This window comes from Phalacrocorax aristotelis, chromosome 3 (assembly GCF_949628215.1).
Source record: "Phalacrocorax aristotelis chromosome 3, bGulAri2.1, whole genome shotgun sequence".
Lineage (NCBI taxonomy): Eukaryota > Metazoa > Chordata > Aves > Suliformes > Phalacrocoracidae > Phalacrocorax > Phalacrocorax aristotelis.
This window is the reverse complement of record NC_134278.1, coordinates 44,523,250-44,548,810: the sequence shown is the minus strand read 5'-3', so window position 1 is coordinate 44,548,810 and position 25,561 is coordinate 44,523,250. Positions and strand designations below refer to the sequence as shown.

Genomic DNA, 25,561 nt, shown 5'->3' with positions numbered 1-25,561 from the left:
TTTTGCTAGAGTATCCCTTTCGACTGCCATAAATCATGGACAAACAGCAACAAAAATATGAAAAGAGGAAAACAGTGCAGTGGTAGAAAATGTGGACAGGATCAAACATAAGCCTATGCCACTACTCAATAACGGCACTTATAATTTTCCTCTGCTGTCGACCTGTGGGTCATTCCCAGACCATAAATCATGTAGCAAACCCCACCTGCCTCCTCTCGAAAATTCTCAGGTTGGGCACCCATTACAAAAAAAGGACTCTTATTTCACGGAGATTATCTGCCCATCTTGACTAATACTCCAATTCCTGCTTTTCTGAATACTAAACACTGCAGAAAACTTCAGTAGTACCTCACAGCAAAACAAGTTAACACCAGGCATTCCTATTCTCCCTTCTCTAAAGAGAATTTGCAATAGATCGATCAGACTTCTGACGCTAGTTAACTACCAAAATGAATTTTTGATCTTCCATTCAGCTACAGAAGTAGCTGAGAATGAAAAATTAAGAACACACGACATAAAATCAAAATTGGGATGAAAAACTGAAACAAAACATTCAAATGGTCACAAACATACTTTTCATTTTCCAGGTCCACAGTAGTTTTAGAGATTTCTCTCTTAGAGGTGTGAAAGGATTAAAAGAAGATCTAGTGTGGCAGCCTGTAACACACGCATATTCTGCGAGTTACAGTATTTTCCTCTGATGTGTTGGATGCTGTCCACTGTTCAGAACAGGCTCCTGGTATACATGTACCCAGCTGGACAGTCTGTGCTCTTCTCATGGGCTGTTTTGTTAAAGAGCTACTTGAGAACTGATTTATTTCTTATGTTATTTTTAAATTCCCTGGAAAAATTCAGGCTCCTGGTTCAAGAAAAATGTATCCCATTTCTAACACTGTATAAGCTGAATACACAGAGTTTTTATGCTTTGAGGAACTACATGTTCATTTTTTAACAATCACACTTGCAGATACTTTATATACCCAAGCTCTTGATTACTGATATTTAATACCAACATGGTAACATTGGTAAAATACCAAATTAAAAAAAAATTCAGTTCTTTGGCTTGCTACAGTCTAAGAAAGATTCTTCAGAATAAAAGCCTTGTACTTTTGATGCGCCCTCATACATAAAAAGAACAGCCTTGTGTCATCCTCAGTGATAGGAAGTGACAGGCAGAGCATGACATCACTCTATTTTTAACTGACTGCCTTCTGGTGAATTTATTTGTCATTTTTTACATATTTCAGCCGTGTTAGTCACATTCAGGCTTTACAGAGACAGAAGCCCTGTGCTGAGTTTGATCACAGAAGCTGGCAGTTCTTCGCCTTTACAGGGAGAATCTTTATTTCCAAATTTGGCACAATGGCTTGCATCCACAGACAGATTAATAAGCATATGCCTCAGAGAAATGCTGAAGTACACATCAAAGGTCTACAACCACCAGAGGCATCCATGTGAATTTTACCAATACAGCTGCACCAGATAGGCTAACCACTTACAAAAATATCAAATCTTATATGCAGGAACACAGGTTTAGTCAGCAAGTAATTGACTATTGATATTTAATTAAACTTGCTACCAGTCTAAGCTTTTAACAGCGTCCATGTTCTTATTATTCCCAATATCACTTCTTAGTGTCACTACAGATGCAGTGCCTAAAATAAGATTGGGTCAGTATGTTTTTTACCAGAGAACATAAATTAAAGACATGTTTCTCTCCTTCTCCTACAGTCAGTGAGTCTTTAAAAATGAAGAAGTGAAGAAACTGCACCTTCAGAATTCCCCAAGAGAGCAGAGATCCAGCATGTACCATGCTTATGCTACCTTGTCTCCATTGCATTTGTAAATCTATTTAGCTTTCCTCATCCACCAGCGTGTTTTTTAGCTTCCCTCTAAGGAAAGCTCTTATAATCCATTATGAATATTCAAGCGCACTGTAGCTTTAATAACTACCACATCATCGCTGTTATTACTAAATAATGCTACCAATAGAAGACCAAGTTCTGAAAACCCAAGTTTTGCATGCCCACAGTAATAAGCATGACTATTACCATGCATTAAGAGCCTGCCAACAGCATATACACAACTTAAAAACAAAGCAATTACTTATTTGCTAATTCACACAGCAGCTGGAATTAATGAGCCACTAATAAGCACCTTTGGTAAGACACCCTATGGGTCTTAGTTAGTCCTATAATCATGTAGAGGAGCATTAGGCTCTATTGCTTCATCCAACAGGTTAATAGTCTTTTGGGGTGCTCTTGCTGCCTTCCTTTCTCTCAGAGAATTTTATATCTTTTTATGCTTATGTTTTCATTCTTAAATCTTTAAACTTCTGATTCTATCTCAACAATTCAGTAGACCTGGGGGTTCTGGTCAACAGCAAGCTGAACATGAGCCAACAGTGTGCCCGGGCAGCCCAGAGGGCCAACTGTGTCCTGGGGTGCACCAAGCGCTGCATTGCAGCCAGTCAAGGGAGGGGATTGTCCCGCTCTGCTCTGCACTGGTGCAGCCTTGCCACCAGTACTGTGTGGTTTTGGGCACCATAGCACATTAAGGATATAAAGGTACTAGGGAGTGTCGGGGGAGGGCCACAAAGTCAGTGAAGGATTTAGAGGGGCAGCCGTATGAAGAGTGGCTAAAGTGACTTGGTTGTTCAGCCTGGAGGAGACTGAGGGGAGACCTCATGTGGCCTGCAGCTTCCCCACAAGGGGAGGAGGAGGGGCAGGCGCTGATCTCTTCTCTCTGGTGACCAACGATAGGACCAGAGGGAATGGCAGGAAGATGTGCCAGGGGAGGTTTACATTGGGTATTAGGAAAAGGTTCTTCATCCAGAGGGTGGAGGAACACTGCAACAGGCTCCCCGGGGAGGCAGGCATAGTGCCAAGCCTGATGATATTAAAGAAGCACTTGGACAACGCCCTCAGACACATGGTGTGAATTTTGGGGTTGTTCTGTGCCAGGACAGGAGTTGGACTTGATGATCCTTGTGGGTCCCTTCCAACTCAGGACATTCTATGATTCTAATTTTACCTGTCTACAATTTTACCTTTCTTATCTTGCATGGCTCAAGACTACCTACTTTCTCACAACTCCTTTTTGTACTTTAGTAATTTTTGCATTAGTCGGAAGGTTATTCAGTTGGGTTGAAAGAGGCTGGCTGCACCCCAGTAACGTTGTGTAGCCCACAAATTCTAAACAGTACTGGAGAATTGTCCAGATTTCCATGTGGAGTATGCCTTCTAGATATCTGCCTATAAAATTAATTTTCTGTCAATAAACCAGTGAGGTGCCTGTAAGGAAATGCTGTACACATCAGCGAGAAAGAGGCACAACATCCCTAAATACTTCCATGTTACCATTATTCAAGTAAAAACTTGAAAAGATTTGGAAGGAGGGCAAGACATGCCCTCTGCACCGAGGGGCTCCCTCGGTGGGGCGACCAGCCGCGGGGCGCCCGCCCGAACCCGCTGCCCGGCTCCACTCCCTTGTTCAATCAACTCCCACCGACCGCAAACCCGCTGGTAAATCGAGGGGCGACAGCCGCGACATGACGTGTCGTGGGAGCTCATCCGCCAGCCAGCGACACTCCTGCGCCGGCCGCCGCGGCTGGAAGGGCAACCGCGGCCACCCCGCCGCCCTGTGGGCATCCCCGGCGGTACTCGCTGGCCCGGGCCCGAGGCTGAGGAGGAAACAGCGTCAGGGGGCTGCGAAATAAAAAAAAGGGAACCGTCCCGTCTGTCTTCTCTGTTTGTTTGTTTGGGGTTGTTTTTTCCCCGCTGCGGCGGCGCCGCCTCCCGCTGTCGCGCGGCTCCTCGGGCCTTCTCCCGCCGGCCCGGCCTGTGCGCATGCGCAGCCGTTCCGCGCAGGCGCGGCGCGGGTGGCGGCGGCAATGGGCGGGCGGCTGACCCGCGTGTTCCGGGCGTTCAACGTGGAGGCCCGGGCCCGCCGCGAGATCAGCAAGGAGAAGCCCACCCCAGCGCCGCGGCACCCCACCTTTCGGCTGAACGAGCTGGCCGGTGGGTGCCGGCCTCCTCAGGCCTCGGGGTGACGCCGGTGGGGCTGCCGGTGGGGGATGAGGGAAAGGGAGCGGTGTCTGTGGGGCCCGGCGCGGGGCCGGGGCCGCGGGTGGGGGAAGGCAGGTGTCGGGGGCGGGCTGTGCGGGGCGGCGGCGGGGTTGCGGCGTCCCCCGGTGACGGTGACATTGAGAGCGGGGCGGGTGGGCGCGCGGGGCATGCCGGGAGCCGCGGGCCGTTGCTGGGGCCGCCGTTGGGCTGCCGGGACCGGGCCTCTCCGGTCCCTGACCGGGAAGCGATTAAGCTGGCAGAAGTAACAAAAAGGAAACTGTTTGACACAGATCTGTCTTTTCTCTTATTTTTCTTTTTCCTTCACCTTCCTTGCTTTTCCCTGCTGCCTTTAGACCAGTCAGAGATACAAGCAGAAATTTACAGAAAGGATGACAGGCTCCTCACCTTCTTAAAAGATGTTTATGTCGAGTCTAGAGATCCACCTGTGCAGGTGAGTGTGTTGCTCTTTAGGAGGCATAACAACATCGGCTTTGTGGTTTTCAAACTCGGTTCAAATACTGTAGAAAGAAAAATGCTCTGTTAGTGCCTAAAAGCTGTCGTTTTATCGAAAAAAAAGTGATGTTTTCATTACTTTTTTATGTATCAGTAGCACTGACTGTGTTTCACCCTGGGTCTTGAACATGTGATTTTGGATTGTGATTATACAGCCTTTCAAATGCTTGCACAATCTTCCTTTGTAACATCACATCGATCTTACTTTTTTTCACCTAAATTCCCACTTCTGCTTCCTGTAAGGCTCAAGGGCAGTTGGCCAGCCTTTTGTAAAGATGCAGGAGTTTGCTAGAGATCTCTTGTAGAGTTGTTGGAGGAAAAGAGATTGGGACTACTAGGGGAGGATGGGTGCGGTAGAGGACAAAGACTTTAAGGTTTTAGTGGCGTCTTTAACTACTGATGTTAATGTCCTACTGTGCAGAGACTTCACCTAGTGGCTGAGGAAGTGCCTTAGCAGTGTTTTTTCTGCATAACCTTCTGTATAGTTTGGTGATCAATTTCCTCATTGCCAACAGCCGTAGTCTTCCACTTGGAAGGTGAAGTGTACCCCTTCTAGTAAAATGCAGACTGGGGTTCAGTCTCCTCTTCCCCAATGTTATGGTGTGGCTTGTGCATTTTACCTGTTGCATTATTGGACCACTTTTTTTCTAGCTGCTTTATTTAATAATAAAAGTTTTATAATTATAAAGCAATAAAATTCCTAAGTCCTTCTAATTTTCCTCCTTCATAGTACCTTGTATTCAAGACTAAAAGTATTTTAAAATGCAAACAGATTACTGCAGTCTCTCCATGAAGTTTCCAAGTAATCTCTATCCTTAATTTTCGTAATAGATTTGGATGTTAGGATTAGCTAGGATTCTAATCTTGAAGTGCTGAAGGTCTAATTTGTAAGCCTGGCAAGACAGATTTGATAAAAAGCTAAAAGTGGAACAAATCTTAGCGCTTGATTCTGTGCCTGCTCTGAGGTTGCTGCCACGTAAGACTGGCTCTTGTGGTGTGTCTACCTGCAGTTGTTAGGAAGAGCATGATTAATGCGCTAGCGCAAAAGCTTGTGGGTAAAACTTCATCTGAAAGCTTCCTTCCTTTCCTGATGTTATTCTGAATACTTTGTGTATCGTGCATGTATACATACCTATATGTATATGCGGATTGTCTGTCTGTGGGAAGTGGAAAAGCACCAACTCAAAGTCCTGAAGTGGCAGATACCCAGAGACAGATCATTTTATTAAGACTTGAAAATTGTTTGTTACCTGAGCCCAGTTTTAGCACAAAGTAAAAGGAAGAAATGGAGAATTGGTAGCATCATCGGACATTCTCTAGTTTTGAAACAGACATGCAGTTATAGGTGCTGTAGCGTCCACATCCATTTTTTCAGCATGTGAGTTAATACATAGTGTCTGTGGGCTAATCAGTGGTTGTGGACTCTGAAAACTTTAAAAGTAGTTTTTCTTAAATTTAAGAAAGGTTTTCATTTTGTCTTTTTTGCAGTGTCATTCACTGGTTAAATCTTAATAAGCAATATGGGGAAGGCACAGCTGGTTTGGAAAGGAGTTGGAAATATGAAGGCACTAGTGAGAAGAGAATTCATGTGTCTGAGCACTGCAGTAGTGATGGGAATTAAACTCCGTACGATGCTGCAAAATAGTTTCTTTTTCTCCAGCAAAGCTTGTTCTCTAGACAGAGCAAAAGAATAGACGTATTTTATTTGCAAAACTGAAATCTGAAAATGAAAGGAAGAGGAGAGATACTCTATGAAAAAGATTCCCAGTGGTATCAGAACAGGGACACTAATCTGTGGTATGATCTCTGCCCCCCACCCCCTTGCCACGAATCAGTACCAAATATTAGACTACCTGCATTTATGTTTGGCTACCAAAATCTGTAGTTCGCCTTGTATGAAAGGCTGCCGAGTCTGTACAACAGTTATTGTTCAGTGGATGGTAGCTTTTCAGAATTTGGGTGGGAGTTGACATTGTATGTAGAACAGCTGTGGAAGAACTGACAATTTTTGTGATATCAAGAAGCAAGGCTGGCTAAGCATTATTATTTTTTTTTAATGCTGTGAAAATGGGGAAAGCTAACAGGAAATGCCATATTTAGGAAAACAGCTTGGCTGTTACAGTATGCATAGTAAATAGAACTGCTGTTAAGCTCTTCTTGTTTTCCTTCCCACAATTAGGTAAAAGTTGGAGGTGGTGAACATCTTCCATGTAAACAGGAGGAAAAGAGACTTGCAAAACTAGGCCACTGCGGAGATCTAGATGTTAAGAAAGTTCCCAAAGGCAAAATTTCTATTGTGGAGGCTCTGATGCTTCTCAATAATCATAAACTTCATCCTCAAACATGGACTGCAGAGAAAATAGCAGTGGAATACAGTCTGGAACTGAAGGAGGTCAACTCTCTTCTGGAATTCTTCATTCCTTTCACTGTGCAGGAATTTCCTAAGGAATCCAAAAAAGCTATAAAGCCAACATAAAAATAATTACCAAAACCTTGTGTGATCTCACTTGCGTCTTAATTTTACTCCTGAGTTTACTGAGTGTCTGAAAAGAGTTGGTAACATGTCATCCACCAAGGCTGCTTCTGTATACCATAATGTGTATTCAAGCAATTCCATTCTATGTTGGATGGCTTCAGTTAAATGCAGTAATTATAGGATACACTTTGTAAACCAGAATATAACTAATAAGTTGCATGAGAGCATGTCACACGAATCTGATTATCCTATTCGTATGTTACAAGTTAAAATGTGCAAGTTCCAGCAAGAACTTTACCGTAACTGTTTGCCTTTCTTAGTGCAGAATTCCTGGCCTTCAGCTAAATCAGTGCCCTGTGTGTATTAGCTGTGTAGTTTCACGTTACAGTGTTCCTTCAAGGCCGTGCTGTCAAGGTATGTGTATGTACAAACAGCTGTATTTCTGTTGTATAAGAATGGCATAGTATTTATACTCCGTAAGGAAGGTTAACCACAAGATCATTTGGGAAATTCAGCTGTGTCAAATTTAAAATAAAAAGAAGGTAAATAGCAAGAAGGCCTCTTTCTGATGCTCGAACAGTAATGGCTGATGTGTAGCACCTCTTCCACTCTTCTGATTTAGCTTAAATATCTGTACCTCCCCAGATACTGGCTGTCAGTCAGTGAATTTGTAAAGAGCAATGATCTTCTAGCATCAGTCTCTTGCAGCAGTCTATGGCACCTACCGTATGAGAAATAATGGTTCATATTATAATTAATAGGTAGCTATGAAATGCAACTGGATCTACTAATCAGACCCGCTGGTAGGTCTTCTGTAAACGTCTGCCTGTCCTGTTGCAATAGCCCTTTTTCCCTATGGAGGCCTTGCCTGACTAGGATCAGGTGACATTCACTCACAATGAGTTACCCCCGTGCTGCCAGATCGAAGATGAACAGCATCTTTTCCAATTGTTAGTAAAGCATGACACAAGCTGTGAGATGGTAACAGTGGATTGTAACTGTGATACTGTGACTATTTGGGGCTGTGTAGGTAAGGAAGAAGTTTTGCACTGATGATCAATACTGTAGTGAAAACTGGTTCATGTTTTCCCAATAAGCTGCGGGTGGGGTGCCCAGATAATCAGAACTGATATTTAAAAATGCATTCTGGGTGTCTTCATTCCAAAGAAACAAAAAGCAAACCAAAGTTTTATGCGGCACTAACATTCCTAGTGCCCATCACCCAAAGAAGTTGGATTTATCAAGAGGGCGGAAGTCAGTACCAGGTCTACAATGTAACTTTTGTTTTAATAACTTTTCTGCCAGGTCTTAGATTTCAGACTCCGGTAAATACCTTACTAAGAAGATGATTGGCTTTGCTATTTCACGGCAAGATTCTTTCCACTTGTCTCTCTCAGATGGAGCAAGGTATTTACAGTTTGCCACAGCTTATTCAAGGTTTTGTTTGAATCATTTCTGAAATACATAACGCTGTACCTAGCGGAAGATGACACCTAAGTGCATTGTATAAACACTGGAAATTGTTAGTCTTTGGATGTGTGGGCTGGGATTAGGCTTCTCATTCTGCCTGTAATGTAATGGGGACAGAGCTGCACTCCGAAACTAATGCATCTGAGTTACGTACCACAGTAAGGTTTTGTTGTTTTCCACAGAATACTCTGTTTTACAGAATGCTGTAATAGAAATACTTTATTGTTTGAGTACTGTTCATCCTAATGTAATATTTAAGGTAATATTCAGGAAACAGCTGTGGAATGCATTTGGTGCAGACACTGTTGTTTTTATTGGAGATGCTGTGGTTTCCTTCTGTAAAAATGAATCTTTAATTAGGTATTGGAGTTGATTCAAAACTCACTTGCAGCTGGCACCAGAGAACACCTTAACCATGGCCCGTGACTGACTCGGTATGTATTTTGGCTTCTTTTGTCCGCCTTTGTGAACTGCCTTGTGATGTGGCTATATATACTGTTACAGTACCCTGTTTGGCGGAGGAGGTCCCTAGAGGTATTATGGTGTACTGCTGCTTTGCTTACACTCTTGAGCAGGCACGAGCTTTGGGATGTTTGGTGCTCATCATGTTCAATGCTCCAGCCATTCCTTCAGGACAAAATCCTGTCCACGAATGAGATGATTGCAAAGCTATCCCCACTTTCTCTGGAGCCAGGATCTCGTCCTCAGAATGTATTGTCCACGGTGGGGAAGCAGGCAGGTCCCACAGCACAGAGGTGGGTCAAGGATCCATATACCTTGAAGGAGGTGAACTTCCAGTGGCCCAGAAGGCTCCTCTGGAGCAGGGAACTTCTCTGACACACTGCGTTCACTTCAGGAAAATTAGATGCAACGCAGTTTGCTGTCGGCACACAGATTCCTCTGCTGGGCAATGTCAAACCAGCCTTATGAAGGCACTGCTGATGGTATGGGATCATGGAAAATCTGTTCCTTTATCTATCCAAATTATCCATAGTCTGAATGTTTAGCTTTCACTGTCTCTTCAGACATGGAGTGTTTTACTTACCCAAAGCTCACAAGAAGATCCAGGAGCGTGGACCTTTTCTCTTTGCTCCAGTGGGAAAGCCTGTCCCTGATCAAGCACTCTCAAGGCTACCATCTTGTGCTGTGCAGGCTACTGGCCCCAGCCAGCCACAAGGTCCTTGTCAGGTGTGCGCTTAAGCTGTGTTCAAGTGGGTACGTGTTTGAAGATAACGCTGTCTTTAGGGTTGATGTCTGGGACAAGACTATTCTCACTGTTGCATGGTTTTTAGAACTGCTTATTCCAGTTACAAGGGACTCTTTACTCATCAGTTTTCTTGCCTGCTTACTAGTTTCTGGTTTTGATGCAATTTCTAATCAGAAGAATAATGGTATTTTCTTTACACTTTTAACTTGGTTTTTGTCCCTTTCTGTCTATATCCCTTTCCCATAGCTGTTTGGCTGTCAGCTTAAGGAAAAGGTACTCTTCAAGCAACTGTTTTTTTGAAGAGGTAATTATGGGGAATTTGTGGGAACCTGCAATTCAGTTTTCTGTGGTACTCATATGTGGAGAATTTTTCATGTTTAATTGCCGTGCATGCAGTGCACCAAATATAGCTCAGATGGTTTTGGCCACCATAAAGAATCATTACATTTGGTAGGGAGCAACCTGGCTTACTCAAACTGCTTTGTTCTTGCAGAATTAATGTAAAATGTGTAGCAAGTATAAGCTTTGTAAGCCTGTAAGGGACTTGTTTCATTTCTAGTGTAAATGACACACAGTTAATGAACTTCTTTATATGTGGCATTATTATACCAGTTTTCCAAATGTTACTGAAAAAAGCCAGGGGTGCCTTGGGTGCTGAGACAGGTTGAGTACACAGGGCAGGCTTAGCCTCATTGGGAAATGAGGGTTATATTCCTCGTGAAACATAAAACTGGATTTCTTCAGGGGAGTTCTGGCAGGCATACTGGAATTCCTGGCTTGAATTTTTTTTAAAAAAATATATCTTTAGGGGGAGCCTAGTAACTCACCCACATTTTCTGCTATATAGTCCTGTTCCTTGTTCTATTGTTAAATCTATTCCCAGCCTTCTCCAGCCAGTCTTCTCTGCTATGAAAACTTCATGCAGCTGCACTCTTGCTCTTTACTAGCTCACATATTGGTTGTAGTCTGCCCTTCCAATATCAACAACCTGTTTTATTTCTGCAGAGCTCTGTTGCCTTCTAGGAGTAGCACATCTGCTGAGGTAAAGATGAGAGGACTGAGCACATGTTTTCCTCTGCTGAACTTGTGAATAGGACAGATTTTCAAGAGAGATGTAGCTTTTCATACCTCTTCAAAAGCTGCTCTTTCGGGATATGTGAAACTAAGTCATCTTGTGCTGTCTCACCATGTATTAATCGTAGCTAGGTTCTTGCAGTCTGATACCAAGACGGCAAGGTCGGAGCTCTGAGGCAGGAAAGAGTTTTCTGTGCAGGTTAGTCAGAGGGAACTTCAGTACAAAAAATGATCTTTCTGTGGCCTTCCAGCACAGGGAAGTTGTCTTTTAAGCTACCTCTCTTTACTCAAGGATAAAAGAAAATGATGTTTATATGCGAGAGGTGTGTACTAAACTTACCAAATGGAGTATCTTATTTCTGCATTGAAAAATGGAGTCAAACCTTAAGTAGTCATAAACCAAGATCAAAATGCAAAAGTTTTAAAAAAGGCGGCTGTCTCGCCTTGTTTCATATAAGTATTTTGCTTTCATGTTTGAGATTGCATGAAGCTTCATGGCTCTGTTCTGGAGCACCTTTCTAAACAGGAGTTTTCTGGTTCTTAATCAGGCGGTGCCAGTGTTGAACTGACAGCAGGGGAGGCCTGACCAGTGCAGGGGAGCTTCAGGTGCAAACAGATTTTGGCACTTGCGACTGTGGTAGTTGTATGCCAACTGATGTGCTATTAGCAACCAAAACCATGTGTCGGTGCCTGTTATTAAATCTTTTTCTAGCAATCTACAAGTCTAATGAATTCTGTAACCTTTCACGGTTTAGGTACTACTGTGTTGTTATCAGAGCTAAGTGTTTTCTGCTGAAAAAATTACAAAACAAAAACATGGATTAATTTCTCTTGCAAACTTAACATTAGTTTTCTTGGTCTGAAACTGAGGCTGAGATTTATACAAGGTGACAGTGGGTATACAGTGTGCTGGAGGGAGCACACTGCCGGAGCTCCTGCGGTTCTGTGGGGTGGAGCAGGGTTTGATGTGTCTGCTGCCAGAAAATAAATCCACCAAGGTGGTTCTTCCGTGACAGTTGTGCAAAATCCCCTTTGGGCGTGGGTTACTTCAATTGCTGAAGCTCTGTCTTTAGGTGAGATGTTTTGGCCCCTGATGGGAGTAGTGCTGCTGTATTACCTAGGAGAGAAGCGACTGGTGGCAGGATAGATGCCATAATCTTCTATAAGGATTCCTTGTACAGTAATGGAAAACACATGGTGTCTTGTAGGACTGAGGCTCTCGGCCACTACATTTTAGAAAGCTGAGGGAGATGGTAGCATGCCTGGAGGAATCCCTACCTTTGAAATAGTCAGCCAGTGGCAGCCACACCTGTGAGCTGGGTTTACCCACGGAATAAGGGGTCCCACTGCTGATGAGCTGCAAATGGTGCTGGTGAAAGCTAGATTTGCTCCTGCCAGGGGTTGCTGTAACTCAAAGCCTGAATGTGAAGTCGCAGCTGGGAGCTCTGCTTATGTGAGACAGATTGGGGCTCTGCAGAAAGGACTACAGCACCAGCAAGTTGGGTGCAGCTGGGAGTGCAGAGCTGATTATAATTGCCTGTGTTGGCAGAGGGAAAAAGAGATAAAGGTGGAGTCTTCAGAGCTTTTTCTCTGAACTAAAGTATGCCCTGTTATTAATTGCACAGGGCTTTGTTCCCAGGAAAATCAGCACAGTGTGGTTTGTGACTCAAGCAGTTTTGACTCTTCCCAGGACAGATGTTGGGTACAAAATAGGGGCAGAGCACTGTAGGCCTGGATGGCCAGAACCGTGTTGAGCCGCTGTGTGGACAGGTCTGCTGGGAGTTGTACATTGCATGCATGCCACAACCGATTGCCTTCTGTCTCGGTCTCTGGTGTTTGCAGCACAGCACTGTCACCTAAAGGATGCCATAGGCTTGATGATCTCTCCTCTTAAAGTGGGGATGTGGATTTGCATCCCTCTTAAGGTGAAGGGGAAATTGAATGTTAGGTAGCAGTCTAGCTTAGCTGTCTCCATGCCCCCCAAAAGCAGGAAACTGGATCTTATTTTAGTTGCATAATTCCTCCACACCATTGATTTCCTTTGTGAGCACACAGCATAGAAAAGTTTGAGTCCCTCTTGGTGTGGCTTTAGGTGGGGAAGAGGTAGAGGCTGTAACACAGTGGGTGCAGGAAGGGCTTATTTCTGCTCAGGGAGGGGAGCCTTGCTCCAGTCCCAGAGATGCTGCAGTCCCCTGATCATCTTTGAAGCTCTTGGGTGGACTTGCTCAAGTAGTTCCACATCTTTCTTGACCTGGGGAGCCCAGACCTGGATGCAGTACTCCAGATGTGTTCTCACTAGGGCAGAGTAGAGGGGGAGGATAACCTCTCTCAACCTGCTGGCCACAATCCTCTTAATGCATCCCAGGATACTGTTGGCCTTCATGGCCACAAGGGCACATTGCTGGCTCAGGGTCAACCTGCTGTCCCCCAGCACTCCCAGGTCCTCCTCAGAAGAGCCACTTTCCAGCAGGTCAGCCCCCAGCCTGTACTGGTGCATGGGTTTGTTCTTCTGCAGCTCTCCAGCCTGTCCAGGTCTCACTGAATGGCAGCACAACCTTCTGGTGTATCAGCCACGCCTCCCAGCTTGGTATCATCAGCGAACGTGCTGAGGGTACACTCTGTCCCTTCATCTAGGTCATTGATGAATATGTTGAACAGGACTGGACCCAGCACAGACCCCTGGGGAACACTGCTAGATACAGGCCTCCAACCAGACTCTGCTCCATTGATCATGACCCTCTGAGCTCTGTTGTTCAGCCAGTTCTCAGTCCACCTCACTGTCCTCTCATCTAACCCACACTTCCTAAGCTTACCTATGAGGATGTTACTTGATTTGGGATGGGAAAAGTATATTATAAAACCTATTTTTTATCTTGTAATGAAGTATTTTGCCATGGTGGTATGAGATGACATTTATTTCTAAGAACAGTTCAAACTGAATGTAAAATATTTTGTTTACACACCAAAGGTATCCCTTGCTTTGCCAAATAATTAGGTTGTTTTTTTGGGGGGTGGGGTGAGGGGTGCGTGTTTGATTGTTTTTTGCTTTGGTCAATCTCAAAAAGGAATGCTAAGACTTGTTAAACAAAAGTTTGTCCCATCCTCTTTGCTACCATTCCCACCCTTACCTAAATCCAGTCCTCCCACTCCCCCCGCTACTTTGTTGCTGAGTATCATCTGTCATGTTTCTAGTCCTGTTTCTTAGATAGGCAATTAACTATATACAATGAGTGAGGCTGATTTACTGTCTACCTAAAGCTACAGTGAAACTGGAATAAACAGAAACTAAGTGCACTGAATAGCAATGAATCAAAGCAAAGCAGGCTACTGAAGATGTCTTTAGGAAGAAATAATGCCACTCTATTTGCTTTGCTCCTCCACAGAGGAAGAAAGTGGGAATAAATTTCATACTGTGTTCTGCCTTTCTCAATTAGCTGTCACCAGTTAAAGGTTTCCTGTGTGGGAATGAATTCACAGTTGTCATCACTTAACAAAGATAAATTCTATCAGCTCACTTCTGCACATGTAATACTTCAATATTAAACTCTTTTTTTTATATTGCAAAGTTCTCATTAATGTAGCAATTTGAAAAATCGAGCCATTTTTCTTGTGGCTCTTAAAGGGTTGACATTTAATCATGGTTTTTTAGCCCTTTTGAAAGAAATGTACCATTTTGTATATTTTGAATAAAATTATTTGAATCTTATCATGGACGCAGAGCTGTCTTTAAAAGCTGAGAAGATACTACATAAAGCAAATGTGTCCTTTCAACTAATAACATAAATACGTGTTTGTGATGTACAGGATCCATGTCATACATAATTCTCTAGCCTTCTAAAAGTGGTGAAACTGCAATGTTTCAGAGACACCCTAAGGAAAAACCATAGTTTTACTGACAGAGCACTACAGGAAACCCGTGCTGGATTTTTATCCTCAAAATTTTATGTTTTCTGTAGTTCTGCTGTTGTGGAACTTGTTATGGAATTCACCCCTTGCTACAACATCATGCTCTAGTGTATAACATTTAAATTTGTCAAAAAAAGTGTAATTATTTCTCAGCCAAGACCAAAAGCTTGGACTGAGTGAGAACCGTGCTACTGAAATCCCCCTGAGTTTGCTGCAACCCAAAACAATACTTTGAGAAATATGAACTGTTCCCTCTGTCTTAGCTGCTAGATACTTCTGAAAATGAAAGATGAAAATCTAAATGTAGTTAAAGTCAAAATGCAGAACATGATATTAATATAAATTACATAGGGCTTTTGATGTGCTGTTACTCCTTTCCTTCCCTTCCTTAACCCCTGGGTTAAACTCAGAAGTCTTGAATTTAACACAGGTTATGTGACAATTTCCCTTTTTTTTTTTTTCTTTCAGTTTTTAACAATATGAAAGGCCTTTGCTAAAATAATCTTTTGTCCTTGATGAAATGATAGCACCTCCTTGACCTTCCCCTACACAGATCATCTCAGCTTCCTGAATGAGGGAGGAAAATGGTAGACAAATAGATTCAAATGTCAGGTCGGCGAATGTCTCATGAAGGATTTTCAAATGCTACGTACTTTCTACATCAGGCGCTAGACACAGATACGTTGCATTTGTGCCGTCTCAATCAAAGGTTTTTTTCAAGTGGAAGACAACTTGAATCTGAACTAACTTCATATGCTGCTGGTTTCAAGTTATTTCCATGATAAGGAAAAATGATTACTTAAGAGATAAAAATCCAGTGTGCATTCCAATTGGTCAAACAGTTTCTATGGTTGCAGAGCGGTATCTAAAGATTCAGCTGAAAAAAAGTGGCTTAAACATGAGAAAACAGCTTATCTGTTGCATCCCTTCACTAGATGCACTAGACAAAAATGGAGTTCCAGGCTGCAGAGGAGATACAGGCACATGGTTTTGTTGCTGAATCTTTGCAAATAATTCCTCTCCCTAAAGAAAACTTTTTCCGAAAGCCCTGCCAAGTCCATGTATGCTGCAGGTGGCCTCTTTTTTTGTTTTATGTTTTTAGCTAGCAAAGCTTTTAAGTGCCCTCAGAGATTTATTAGAATATAATGAGATTTATGCAGGGGGTGCTCTGGGGACCTGATTGCACCATTTGGGAAGGTGACTTACCAGGATGCACCTAAATGAAAACTATGAAAACAAGAATAATATTTGTTTTGGCTGTGTTTTGCAAGGATGCTTTACCTCATAGCTTTTAGAGAAGTCATCACACAAAGCATTACTTAAATAACTCTTATGTTTTTGTCTGGTTTGCCATCAGGAATAATATTGTCTTATTTTTTTCTGAGGTCTGCTAGCAGCAGAGTAGGAATAAAAAACTTAATGAGAAATAAATCTTGAGTTTTCCTAGGCATGCTTTTTTACATATGCATCTCTTGCCATGCTACAATAATATTACTACTTCACTTTTTAATTTTACTTATAAAATTGCAGATCATTAGCAGCATCTCTAATTTCTGTAATACTTTCAGATCTTGTCCTTGGTCCATCAAGGTTATACAAAGGCAGTTGCACTAGAGTAATAAGTACTGGGGTCTTACGCACCTCTGCAGGAGCTGGATGACAGTTTTAACAGGGGCTGGGCAACCCCCAAGTCAAATGCAGGTAGCCATCCAGGCATTTGGGATCTAATGGTTATAGGGATGTAGAATGATCTTACTGGAAGAAGAACTCAGCATTTCATTTGGGAAAGAGGCAGACCACTTGCTACATCAAAACATTTGGCACCACGTTGTAAACAGTTTTGAATTCACAGAATAATTTAGCTTATAAGGGAGTAATTTATCTTGTGCAGTTGAGCTTTGAATACTTCCAAGGCTGGAGATTCAACAACTTGGGCTACCCATTCCAGTGCTTAATTATTTTCATGGAAAAAGTAATTTCTTTACGGCTTGGCAAAATTTCCTGTTGTAACTTGTGACTGTTACCCATTGTTGTTCTGCCGCAAACCTCTGGGAAGAGTGACTCCATATTGCCTATGCCTGGCCAAATGTCTCTCAGCATCACCAGAACATTAAAAATTACGGGGAAAGAAACTTGATTCCATCCACCTATGCTTTACTCCTTTGCTTGAAATGTTGTCCTTCCATCCTTCCAATTCTCATTCCTACCGGGAGCTAACCCTGCCACTTCATCTACAAGACATGAGTGGAGAGAAAAGGTACTAAAATATAGCTTAAAAGACACCGGAATCATTCAACAGAATACAAATATACAATTTAAGGATTATTCCTGCAGTAGTAATGCCAGCTGCCAGCTTGCATGTTTTCTCAGTATATACTTAGTACCATGCAATGCATTTGTCTCTGGAAAGCAGCAGCCAGGGCTGTGGGTGGGAGAACAGGGAAACAAGAGCGAAAATCCAAACAAAACATATCCCTGTTTTTTCTCTGTGGTTCACCAATGGAAATGATATTGGCTTATTTTATTTCATGAACAGTAATGTAGAAAAATTATACTTAAGCTCACAACTGCTCCTCTTCCTTTAGCAATTCCTCTGTAGTAACATTTTCCGGTAATGAGGTTACAGGATCCACATTACAGTCAGAGCACTTTATGGAAGGAATTGTTTCCATTTATTGCATGCTAAAAAGATCCATAGTTCTCATTTTCTAAGGCCCCAAACTTTATGAAATAGTTGGAAACAAGTCTGTTATAGATCAGCTTTATAATTTATGATGCTTTGATTCTTTGTTTCGATGGTATTGATACATAGGCACAAGTCAGTTGACATTTCACTTTCAAGTCTCCCACATTTTCACAAAGATGCCACAGAAAAAATTGCACAGTTTCTTAATGCCTCAGGTCTACATCAGATGTATGAAGAAATCTGGGTGCAGTGACTGACACCTCTATTTTTTTGATTGTTGCCGTAGCGGCGTACACCAAATCGTTGTCATGACATCACATAAATCACTCCAGGAAGACTCTCTGATGGTTCTGTGGACTATACACGTTTGCCTTTCTGGTAGGTGTTCATCTTAAGTTCAAGTCAGTGATAAAAGAAAGCTGAAAAATTCTGACCTGCCACAAAAGCACTGTGGAAGAACTGGTGAGCTCGAGCCTATGCCAGTGCCAGGGGACATCATTATCCTCATCAAGGGAATGGAACGAGACAGACCCTCAAGCCCGGATCCTGCAGCTTGGATATGTGAATATTTATTTATATAAGTGGTCAGGTTTCCACCAACAGAAATTATGCATGTGGTCAAAAATATGCACAATTAGGTCTTAAGATTAGCTCTGAGGCTTCTGTAAATTTCTCAGAAATACAGCTAGTTCAGTAAGATTCTGTTGTTCACTTTTTTTGTCTGAGGGACGAAAAACGTTGAAATATACTCTTCAGTGAAAGTGTGAAGTGGCACCCTGTGAAGACTTCCAAGTAGGAAAAGGCATGATAATGCTCTAATCATGTGCTATTGATCTGACCATGTGAGAACACTCTTAAAGTATAGATGACCTTAATAAAGTCAATTAGTCTAACACCCTAGAGACTTCCTTTTAACGCAGTGATATAGCATTATGCTATGTTACAAAATCTCTGACACTGTACGTCCTGAGTCAGTCAATGACAGTGAACTTTAAAAAGAGAAAAAAAAAGATATGTTACTTACAGACAAATAGGATTTACTTCTGCACAATGGAGAAAGACACGTACATACATACAATATTATCATTCTAGTAACAGTGTAATAGCTTAGATTTTGGGAGCAGTCTAAGCTTACTCAAATGTGCTAAGCTACATTTGGAAAGACATAATATTCCTGTTCTTTTTTACAATCTCCCAAGAGAGAGATTATGAAATCTCTGGATCATTGACTTGTGCTGTGTCAGATGCTGACTCTGTTATGTGGGCTGGTTAGATCCCACATAAGTACGAAGGCATTTCACCTGCCTGTACTGAGGAAAGCAACTGCATGTGAGAGAGAAAAAGAGCATGGCCAGCAGGTCAAGGGAAGTGATTCTGCCGCTCTACTCCACTCTGGAGAGACCCCACCTGGAGTGCTGTGTCCAGCTCTGGAGCCCTCAGCACAGAAAGGACATGGACCTGTAGGAGTGGGCCCAGAGGAGGGCCGCAAAAATGATCAAAGGGCTGGAGCACCTCTCCTGTGAGGACAGGCTGAGACAGTTGGGGTTGTTCAGCCTGGAGAAGGCTGCGGGGAGACCTTATTGCAGCCTTTCAGTACTTAAAGGGGCCTTATAAAAGATGGGGACAGACTTTTTAGTAGGGCCTGTTGAAATAGGACAAGGGGTGATGGTTTTAAACTAAAAGAGGGTAGATTTAGACTAGATATAAGGAAGAAATTTTGTACAGTGAGAGTGGTGAAATGCTGGAACAGGTTGCCCAGAGAGGTGGTAGATGCCCCATCCCTGGAAACATTCAAGGTCAGGTTGGTGGGGCTTTGAGCAACCTGATCTAGTTGAAGATTTCCCTGCTCATCTCAGGGGGGTTGGGCTAGATGACCTCTAAAGGTCCCTTCCAACCCAAACTATTCTATGATTCTATGGAAGTCAGCCTATTTAACATGTACCATCAACAACTGGAAACCTGCGATACTCCATCTCGTTTCACTTGTTAGTATAAATAAATTGGATCCTCATCCAGATTTGCCACATAGGGTAGATATCAAAGATTTGTGTAATATTGTTTAGTGTTTAGAAAATATTTAACCATCACTGTAGAGTATGATTTGCATTATTCCTATTTTTCATGCCAACATGATTTGTATGGCAGCCAATATATGCTAATAGAGAATTTCCCTAATTAATTTTTGTCAGTGTGCTGCCCTAACATGACTTAAAATGTACAGCTTAATATATTAAATGTATTAAAATTGCTTCTACTTCCCATTGTATACCATGGAGTAATTTGCTATTAACAGCAAGTGTTTACAACAATCTTTAGATGCACATATTGTAACTAAAGTGAACATCCAACATGTTGGCCAAGGATGAGTCACACTTCATAACAGCTCTACAGGGAAGGAGATCTGAGTTGTGTATTCTTCTAAGCAATGGCCAAAAAGAATAAATTGTTTTCTTTTTTTTTGAGATGTATTTTGTGCTGCTTATTGCATGCCTAAAGGATGGATTAGTGAATATGGAAGTACAAAGACTGGGCATACATACTGCATGGGACAAGGATGGCAGTTGCAATGGAGGGCTGGAGGGAGGGGTATTTGAAAACTTGGTTGATTAGTTTTTGTTGCTAAGCACAAAGCCTACTCTATGTGCATTTTTATCACTCAGGAACAAGGTACCAGCATATGCCATCCTAGTTACCATGGTTTCTATTCAGCCACAGTGCCCTCTCAGAAAAGAAACAACTTTAGTTTTACATTCATTACATATGTTCCTTAGGTATCTTAAAACCAGAATTGCAACTTGAATTATCCATGGACAGATCATTATGATTTGGTTCTTGAACACGATATGTACTTTCCCAGACCTAAAAGTATCTCTTCTCACCCCAGAGAGGTTTGAAAATAAACACCCTCACAGAGATGCCTTTTGTCAAGGAGTGCTGGACCTTTTGAACACTGCAGGTTATGACGCACCCTGACAGCGAATGGATTGTGCAATTCCAACCTGGCACCAGATGGTACAGTCACGTCGCCAGCAGGCGGTGACGGACTGAGAGCCTAGAAGAGGCTGCCAGGAACCTGCAGCAGCCACTGCTGGTGTCCTGCCCCGCTGCCAGGGGGGCACACTTCACCACTGTGATGGTCAGGGTGGGGAAAAAAGATCTGCAGCGTGAGGGCAGTTCCCTCTCAAAAGGAGTCGTCGATTGTATTCTCATGAGAGAAGAGTGAAGGCATTTTGAAGACAGTGTTTATTCTGAAGGTGTCAGGCTAGAGCAACAGCTTCTGATCTCTGCACCTTTCAACAGCTCCAGAAAGCACAATGCACTGAGACTCACTCTCTAGCAAGGCCCCTTGCGGTCTCTAGCTATATTTAAATCACACAATGTTCAGTGTGATACTTTCCCAGAAGAATCTACAGTAATTTAGTTTCGGCAATACAGGATACATGCAAAGAAGCAAAATAGGAAAGGGATTAATGCTATCAGAACAATGGCCAGTGTTCTCAACTTTTTTGGAATTTTCACCTTTTTCATGCAGCCATGGTGTTCTCTGCATATGATGAACAAAGATAGCAGCAGCTGGTCCTTAGGTAGCAAATTGCATGTGAAATGACATATGAAATATGCTAAGACAGATGGGATAATCTCATTTTAAATGTCTGTTGAAACAACCAAGAGTGAAATAATTAGCAGTACAAAAGCTAATTTCAGTAGGCTTCAGAGTCAGATCACAATCACTGAACAAACCTCTTCATGATTTTCTGACCCGTCACCATTTCTGATGTCCTACGTATCCTAAAACACTTGTGAAATGAGGCTCCAGTTACACTTGTCACTAGAACAAACACTGCAAGGAAAGCCACTCCCTACCCTAATTGTCCTCCTTTCTCCCACCTCTACAGCTGATTAGAGCTGTGGTAAATCTGTAGTAAATAACTGTTGGAAAATGTTGACAAGTTAATTGGGCTCATAACTGTGAAGGCAATGAGACATTCTGCAACTGTTTAGATCAGCTTTGTCAGAAGTCAGTCAGTTACAACAGCGACACATTTAATTCTACAAAGAACACATGGAGGATAAATCAACTTTCAGGCTTGAATTACAGTGCAGGAGGTATAATTACTGTAGCAGAACATGTACTTAGAAACAAAAACCTTTTGTAGTGCACAAACACCTGGAACAGAATTACACTGAAAATTAGTGTTGAGTATCCAAAATAGAAATACTGAATAAAACAGTTACACCATTTTGAGCCACAAGAATTTATATTCTCAGTGGGGATGGAGAAGGGCAGTATTTCAACAGACTTCCAAAACATACTGAAGTGATGCTGATGGTTCACTAAGCAACCGTTTGCTCCCCAAAGCCAATGAACAATTGTGGAGCTGCTTGCACCTATTTGTTCCACAGTCCCCATATGCCTGGTAGGTGGATTACATGCATGTGCAGTCTGGAAGGCCTGCTTCAGTTACAAATATATATAAATCAGAGCCACTTATAATGATTAGAAGTTATATCAAAAACCTAGGATGAGCTTTGAGATCTGGATTGACAGAACTGAGCTCTTTTACATAACTGCCCTGCACCAAATTTTGCCAATTTTGTGTTCAGCCAAGTACAAATTGCCAATTTGTTCTTCTTGCTACGTACATTCTCAGATATTATAAACCTGTACCTGGTTTAAAACCTAGCAATAGTATGTAGTGTACTGATGAAAACGTAAAGTACATGTCAAGTCTACCTAGGTAAAATAAACCCAGGCAGGTGATGAGTTTTACAAAACTTTACCTGTTGTAAGAGCTTGGTTTCCTTGTTCAGCATGCCACTAGATGTTCCCATTAACTGAGGGCACTTTGGAACAAAGGACATGCATTTTTTTTAAAAAATTACATCTGCACTTTGGACTTACCTAATCTGTATGAGTCTGTTGGAGTTTTTCTGGAATGCAGAGTAAGGCTACAACACAATCTAAGTTATTTCTCATCTACAACAAATGGCTACAAAGAGGTAGGAATTACAATATTATCAGTCCCAAGCACAGAAAAGGCTCGTGTCCCAGTTGCCAAGCATCGTATTAGTGTCCTTAAGCATCAGGGAATTTTAAAAGAAATATGGGGTTCATGGGGTTTATTTGATTTAGAATTATTGAACCTTTGCTGCAGACTTTTAATCTTTTCTCTACAATCATAAGGCTTAGAAACTTCCATTTAAAAAAGAAGGAAATAAAGCTTTTCATCCACTAGCAGGACTGAAGGAATTAAAACTTCTAGAGAGAAAAAAAGGTAATATATTTTCTCTCTGAGAAAAAAAATAGGTGAGGTAATGTAAAATCCATGATATCTTAATCAGATATTGAGGATTGGTTTGGAGGAAGGTTTTCCAGCATATAGTTAGGCATTTTCTTCAACATTTGTTTCTTATAATTTTCTCAAAAGAGGAAAACAGACAGTAGCTCATATATTCTATCCATAGATGGAATTATACCCCAGATATCCAGAAACAGCACTGCTGATCCAGCATACAGTGTATTATTGTTGATAGATAATAATTACAGTCTTCCTGCTCAAGAAGAGATCTCTTTTTATAGATGCAAGAAATAATTCTATATACCATCTGTATACCACTTTGGATTACCGCTACATAAAAGTATTATACAAATCAGCAGTGTTGTTTTCTGTTAGGAAAAGCCCTCAGCAGATTACAGAAGGAGTTTTTGTTTAAACTAACTGATCTTTGTTTCCCCTTAATTATTCCAGAGCAAATTATGTCTTTCCATGGTTATGGTTATTCTCGGTTCCTTCTTTATGCTTATCTTCATACATTATATAATCTTAGACATGACTGCTGTGATGATTTAATGTGATCTAAAATATAGTGATGTAATGCTTCCTTAATTCCCTATTTCTTTGAAAAAGAAAACAAGCTTTAGGGGAAAAAAACCCCACACTATCAACTAAACAATTTCAAGTGAAAGACAATCCTTCATAACTGTTAGAAAATTACTGCAGTGATTTACTACCTTCATGGTTCAAGGCTGAGCTCTGCTTCTAGACTGACTGTGGCAAGCTTTCAACCATTTATTGCCTCTTCTTTAACCAATGTTTATGGTACTGAAAACCAACTGTATTCGCTATGAAGATACTTACAAACTGTGATTTAGTAATGTAACAATGTCATCTCTGTAATGCATATACAAATGCACACAGTATTAGTCTAGCAACTGTTGAAGAAGTATAGGAAATACCTCTAGAACTACAATTGTCAGGAAAACGACAGGCATACTCAAAATGCCAACAATTCCAAGACAGATGCTCACAGTAGCTTTAACACGAATCCTGCCTTGTTCGTTCTGTTAAGGAAAAACACCCTGGAGGCTGTAGAAATCATTTTGCTTTTGCACCCTGCAGACTGTTCAGAGACCTGGTGTATCTCTTAAGTACACTGATGTTATCATGTCCAGCTGTGACTGAAACATTTTCTATTAAGGCTGGAGCTAACAGTATGATACAATGGATCTTTTCCATTTGTAGCTTCTGTATGTGTCCCTGTACGCTGGAGCTTTGCAATGAGAGCTCTAAAATGGCAAACAGGCTTTGAGGAATGTGTAGCTTCTGTGCATTGTCAGTCTTGCAAGCCAATTCTTCTTTTAGTGTATAATTAAATTGTGGAACTCACTGCTGTGAGATGTTATGGAGGTCAAAATTATAAGTGGATTAAAAAAGAATTAAAAAAAAGCCCAGCAACAATGAAGTGAAAGTCCATGTATAGCTGTTAAACACAGCAGTCAGGATGTAACATCTAGGAAGAACAAGTGATTTAGGAAGTCCGTAAGTCACTGACTGCTGGAAACCAGATAAATCATTTGGTATATGGCCTGTTTCTTATGCTGTTCCTGTAAGCATCTACTGATTACCCCTACAAAGAATACACTGGGATAAAATATGCCAGCATGAGTGCCGTGCTAAAGCTGTGTGGTATCTTTGTGGTTGACTTGCCAGAATGAGATGTCTATTGGTCAAGGTGTCAAACACCCTGTTACCAACATGTCAGAACTTGCAAGGACCAGCAGTGTGGTACAGAGGCATCCAGAGAGACCAAGAAGAAATGGGCCTTAGGGCAGTGTGAAAGAAAAACAGCAGTTTTTGAGTTAGACCCACAAGCCCATATTGTCCATTGATTTTTCCTGCCATCTATCAGGTGCCTCTCAGCGTGCCACAAGACAACACCTGAGAACGCATAAATCTGGGTGTGAAGTGCTTTCACCCTGTCCAGAAATGCTGCAAGCTTAGTATTTCAAAGGTCTTCACTGCACAGAGACTATCATGCAGATTGCAGCAGAAATAACTGGTTGCATAGATACAGCTACTGGGCTGTGTCAGATAGTCACCACAGAAATGGCAGAAGCTGTTGCTGTCCTTTCTTTCAGAGTTCACTTGCCTCTAGAGCTCAGTTGTGGTACAGCCTTTGTGGGCACTCCTAATCTACTTCTGCACAAAGTCAGCTGGTGTCATTTAACCTATTGCTTAATGTATTTTGAGCTAATCTTGGCTGACCTTTTGCTGAAGCAAATAAGAAACACTTGTACGAGCCTTTCTGCTGGCTCAGCTCTGATGACAGTGCCCTCCAGCACAAAAGCAGTCATGTCTAAAACTTCCACAGATGCTTTCACAAAAGTTATTTAACACAACTCCGCAGGTCAGTAAGAGCTCAATCCCTGCACAGGCAAGGCGTAGCAGAGCAGAATGTGGATCTTCTCCTTTTAATCCCTAAGACAGAGCTATAGTTATGTCCCCACATAGACAGCAGGATGCTCAGACTGTAGAATTCAGGTAATTTTTTTTGGCTGTTCTGCACAAGAAAGAAAGACTCCAAGCTGCGTTACAGCATTCTCATTAAATTGGCAGAGCTGGAAATCACAGATGTCATCTTTGTACTGAACAGAGTTCATCCCACCGTGACTTCCACTGAAAAGCTGTTCCAGAAACTGATTCTTCTGATGATTAGAAATGTTTTAAATTTCAAGCCTAAATTTATTCATAGCTCTTCTCCCTCCTTGGTGATTGCCATCTTACTGCCTGTGTATTTATAGGCATCAATCATAATATTAGAAAGGACTTTATATAGAGCAATCAGGAGAAATATGCTTCAGTAAACATGATCTCAAATTG

At 41.9% G+C, this 25,561-nt stretch overlaps 1 protein-coding gene and 1 long non-coding RNA gene across 2 annotated transcripts; both read left to right on the top strand.

The window, feature by feature from the left end:
• The first annotated feature begins 3,846 nt into the window (after positions 1-3,846).
• Positions 3,847-7,076, top strand: NDUFAF4 (NADH:ubiquinone oxidoreductase complex assembly factor 4). Its single transcript, XM_075087316.1, has 3 exons — positions 3,847-4,019; positions 4,421-4,518; positions 6,760-7,076. Exons 1-3 carry the CDS (start codon positions 3,893-3,895, stop codon positions 7,054-7,056), a joined length of 522 nt encoding a protein of 173 aa, XP_074943417.1. The 5' UTR covers positions 3,847-3,892; the 3' UTR covers positions 7,057-7,076.
• A 139-nt stretch (positions 7,077-7,215) lies between these two features.
• LOC142054577 (uncharacterized) lies at positions 7,216-19,860 on the top strand. Its single transcript, XR_012659590.1, has 5 exons — positions 7,216-7,470; positions 8,362-8,463; positions 8,887-8,960; positions 9,980-10,037; positions 17,686-19,860. It is a non-coding gene; the product is annotated as an uncharacterized LOC142054577 (long non-coding RNA).
• The last annotated feature ends 5,701 nt before the right edge of the window (positions 19,861-25,561 follow it).

What these genes read in the sequence shown, in the direction of transcription:
- NDUFAF4 (XM_075087316.1), top strand. Translation starts at nt 3,893, where the DNA reads ATGGGCGGGCGGCTGACCCGCGTGTTCCGGGCGTTCAACGTGGAGGCC. An exon ending in TCGGCTGAACGAGCTGGCCG is followed by an intron (nt 4,020 to 4,420) that starts GTGGGTGCCGGC and finishes TGCTGCCTTTAG; the next exon opens with ACCAGTCAGAGATACAAGCA. An exon ending in CTAGAGATCCACCTGTGCAG is followed by an intron (nt 4,519 to 6,759) that starts GTGAGTGTGTTG and finishes TCCCACAATTAG; the next exon opens with GTAAAAGTTGGAGGTGGTGA.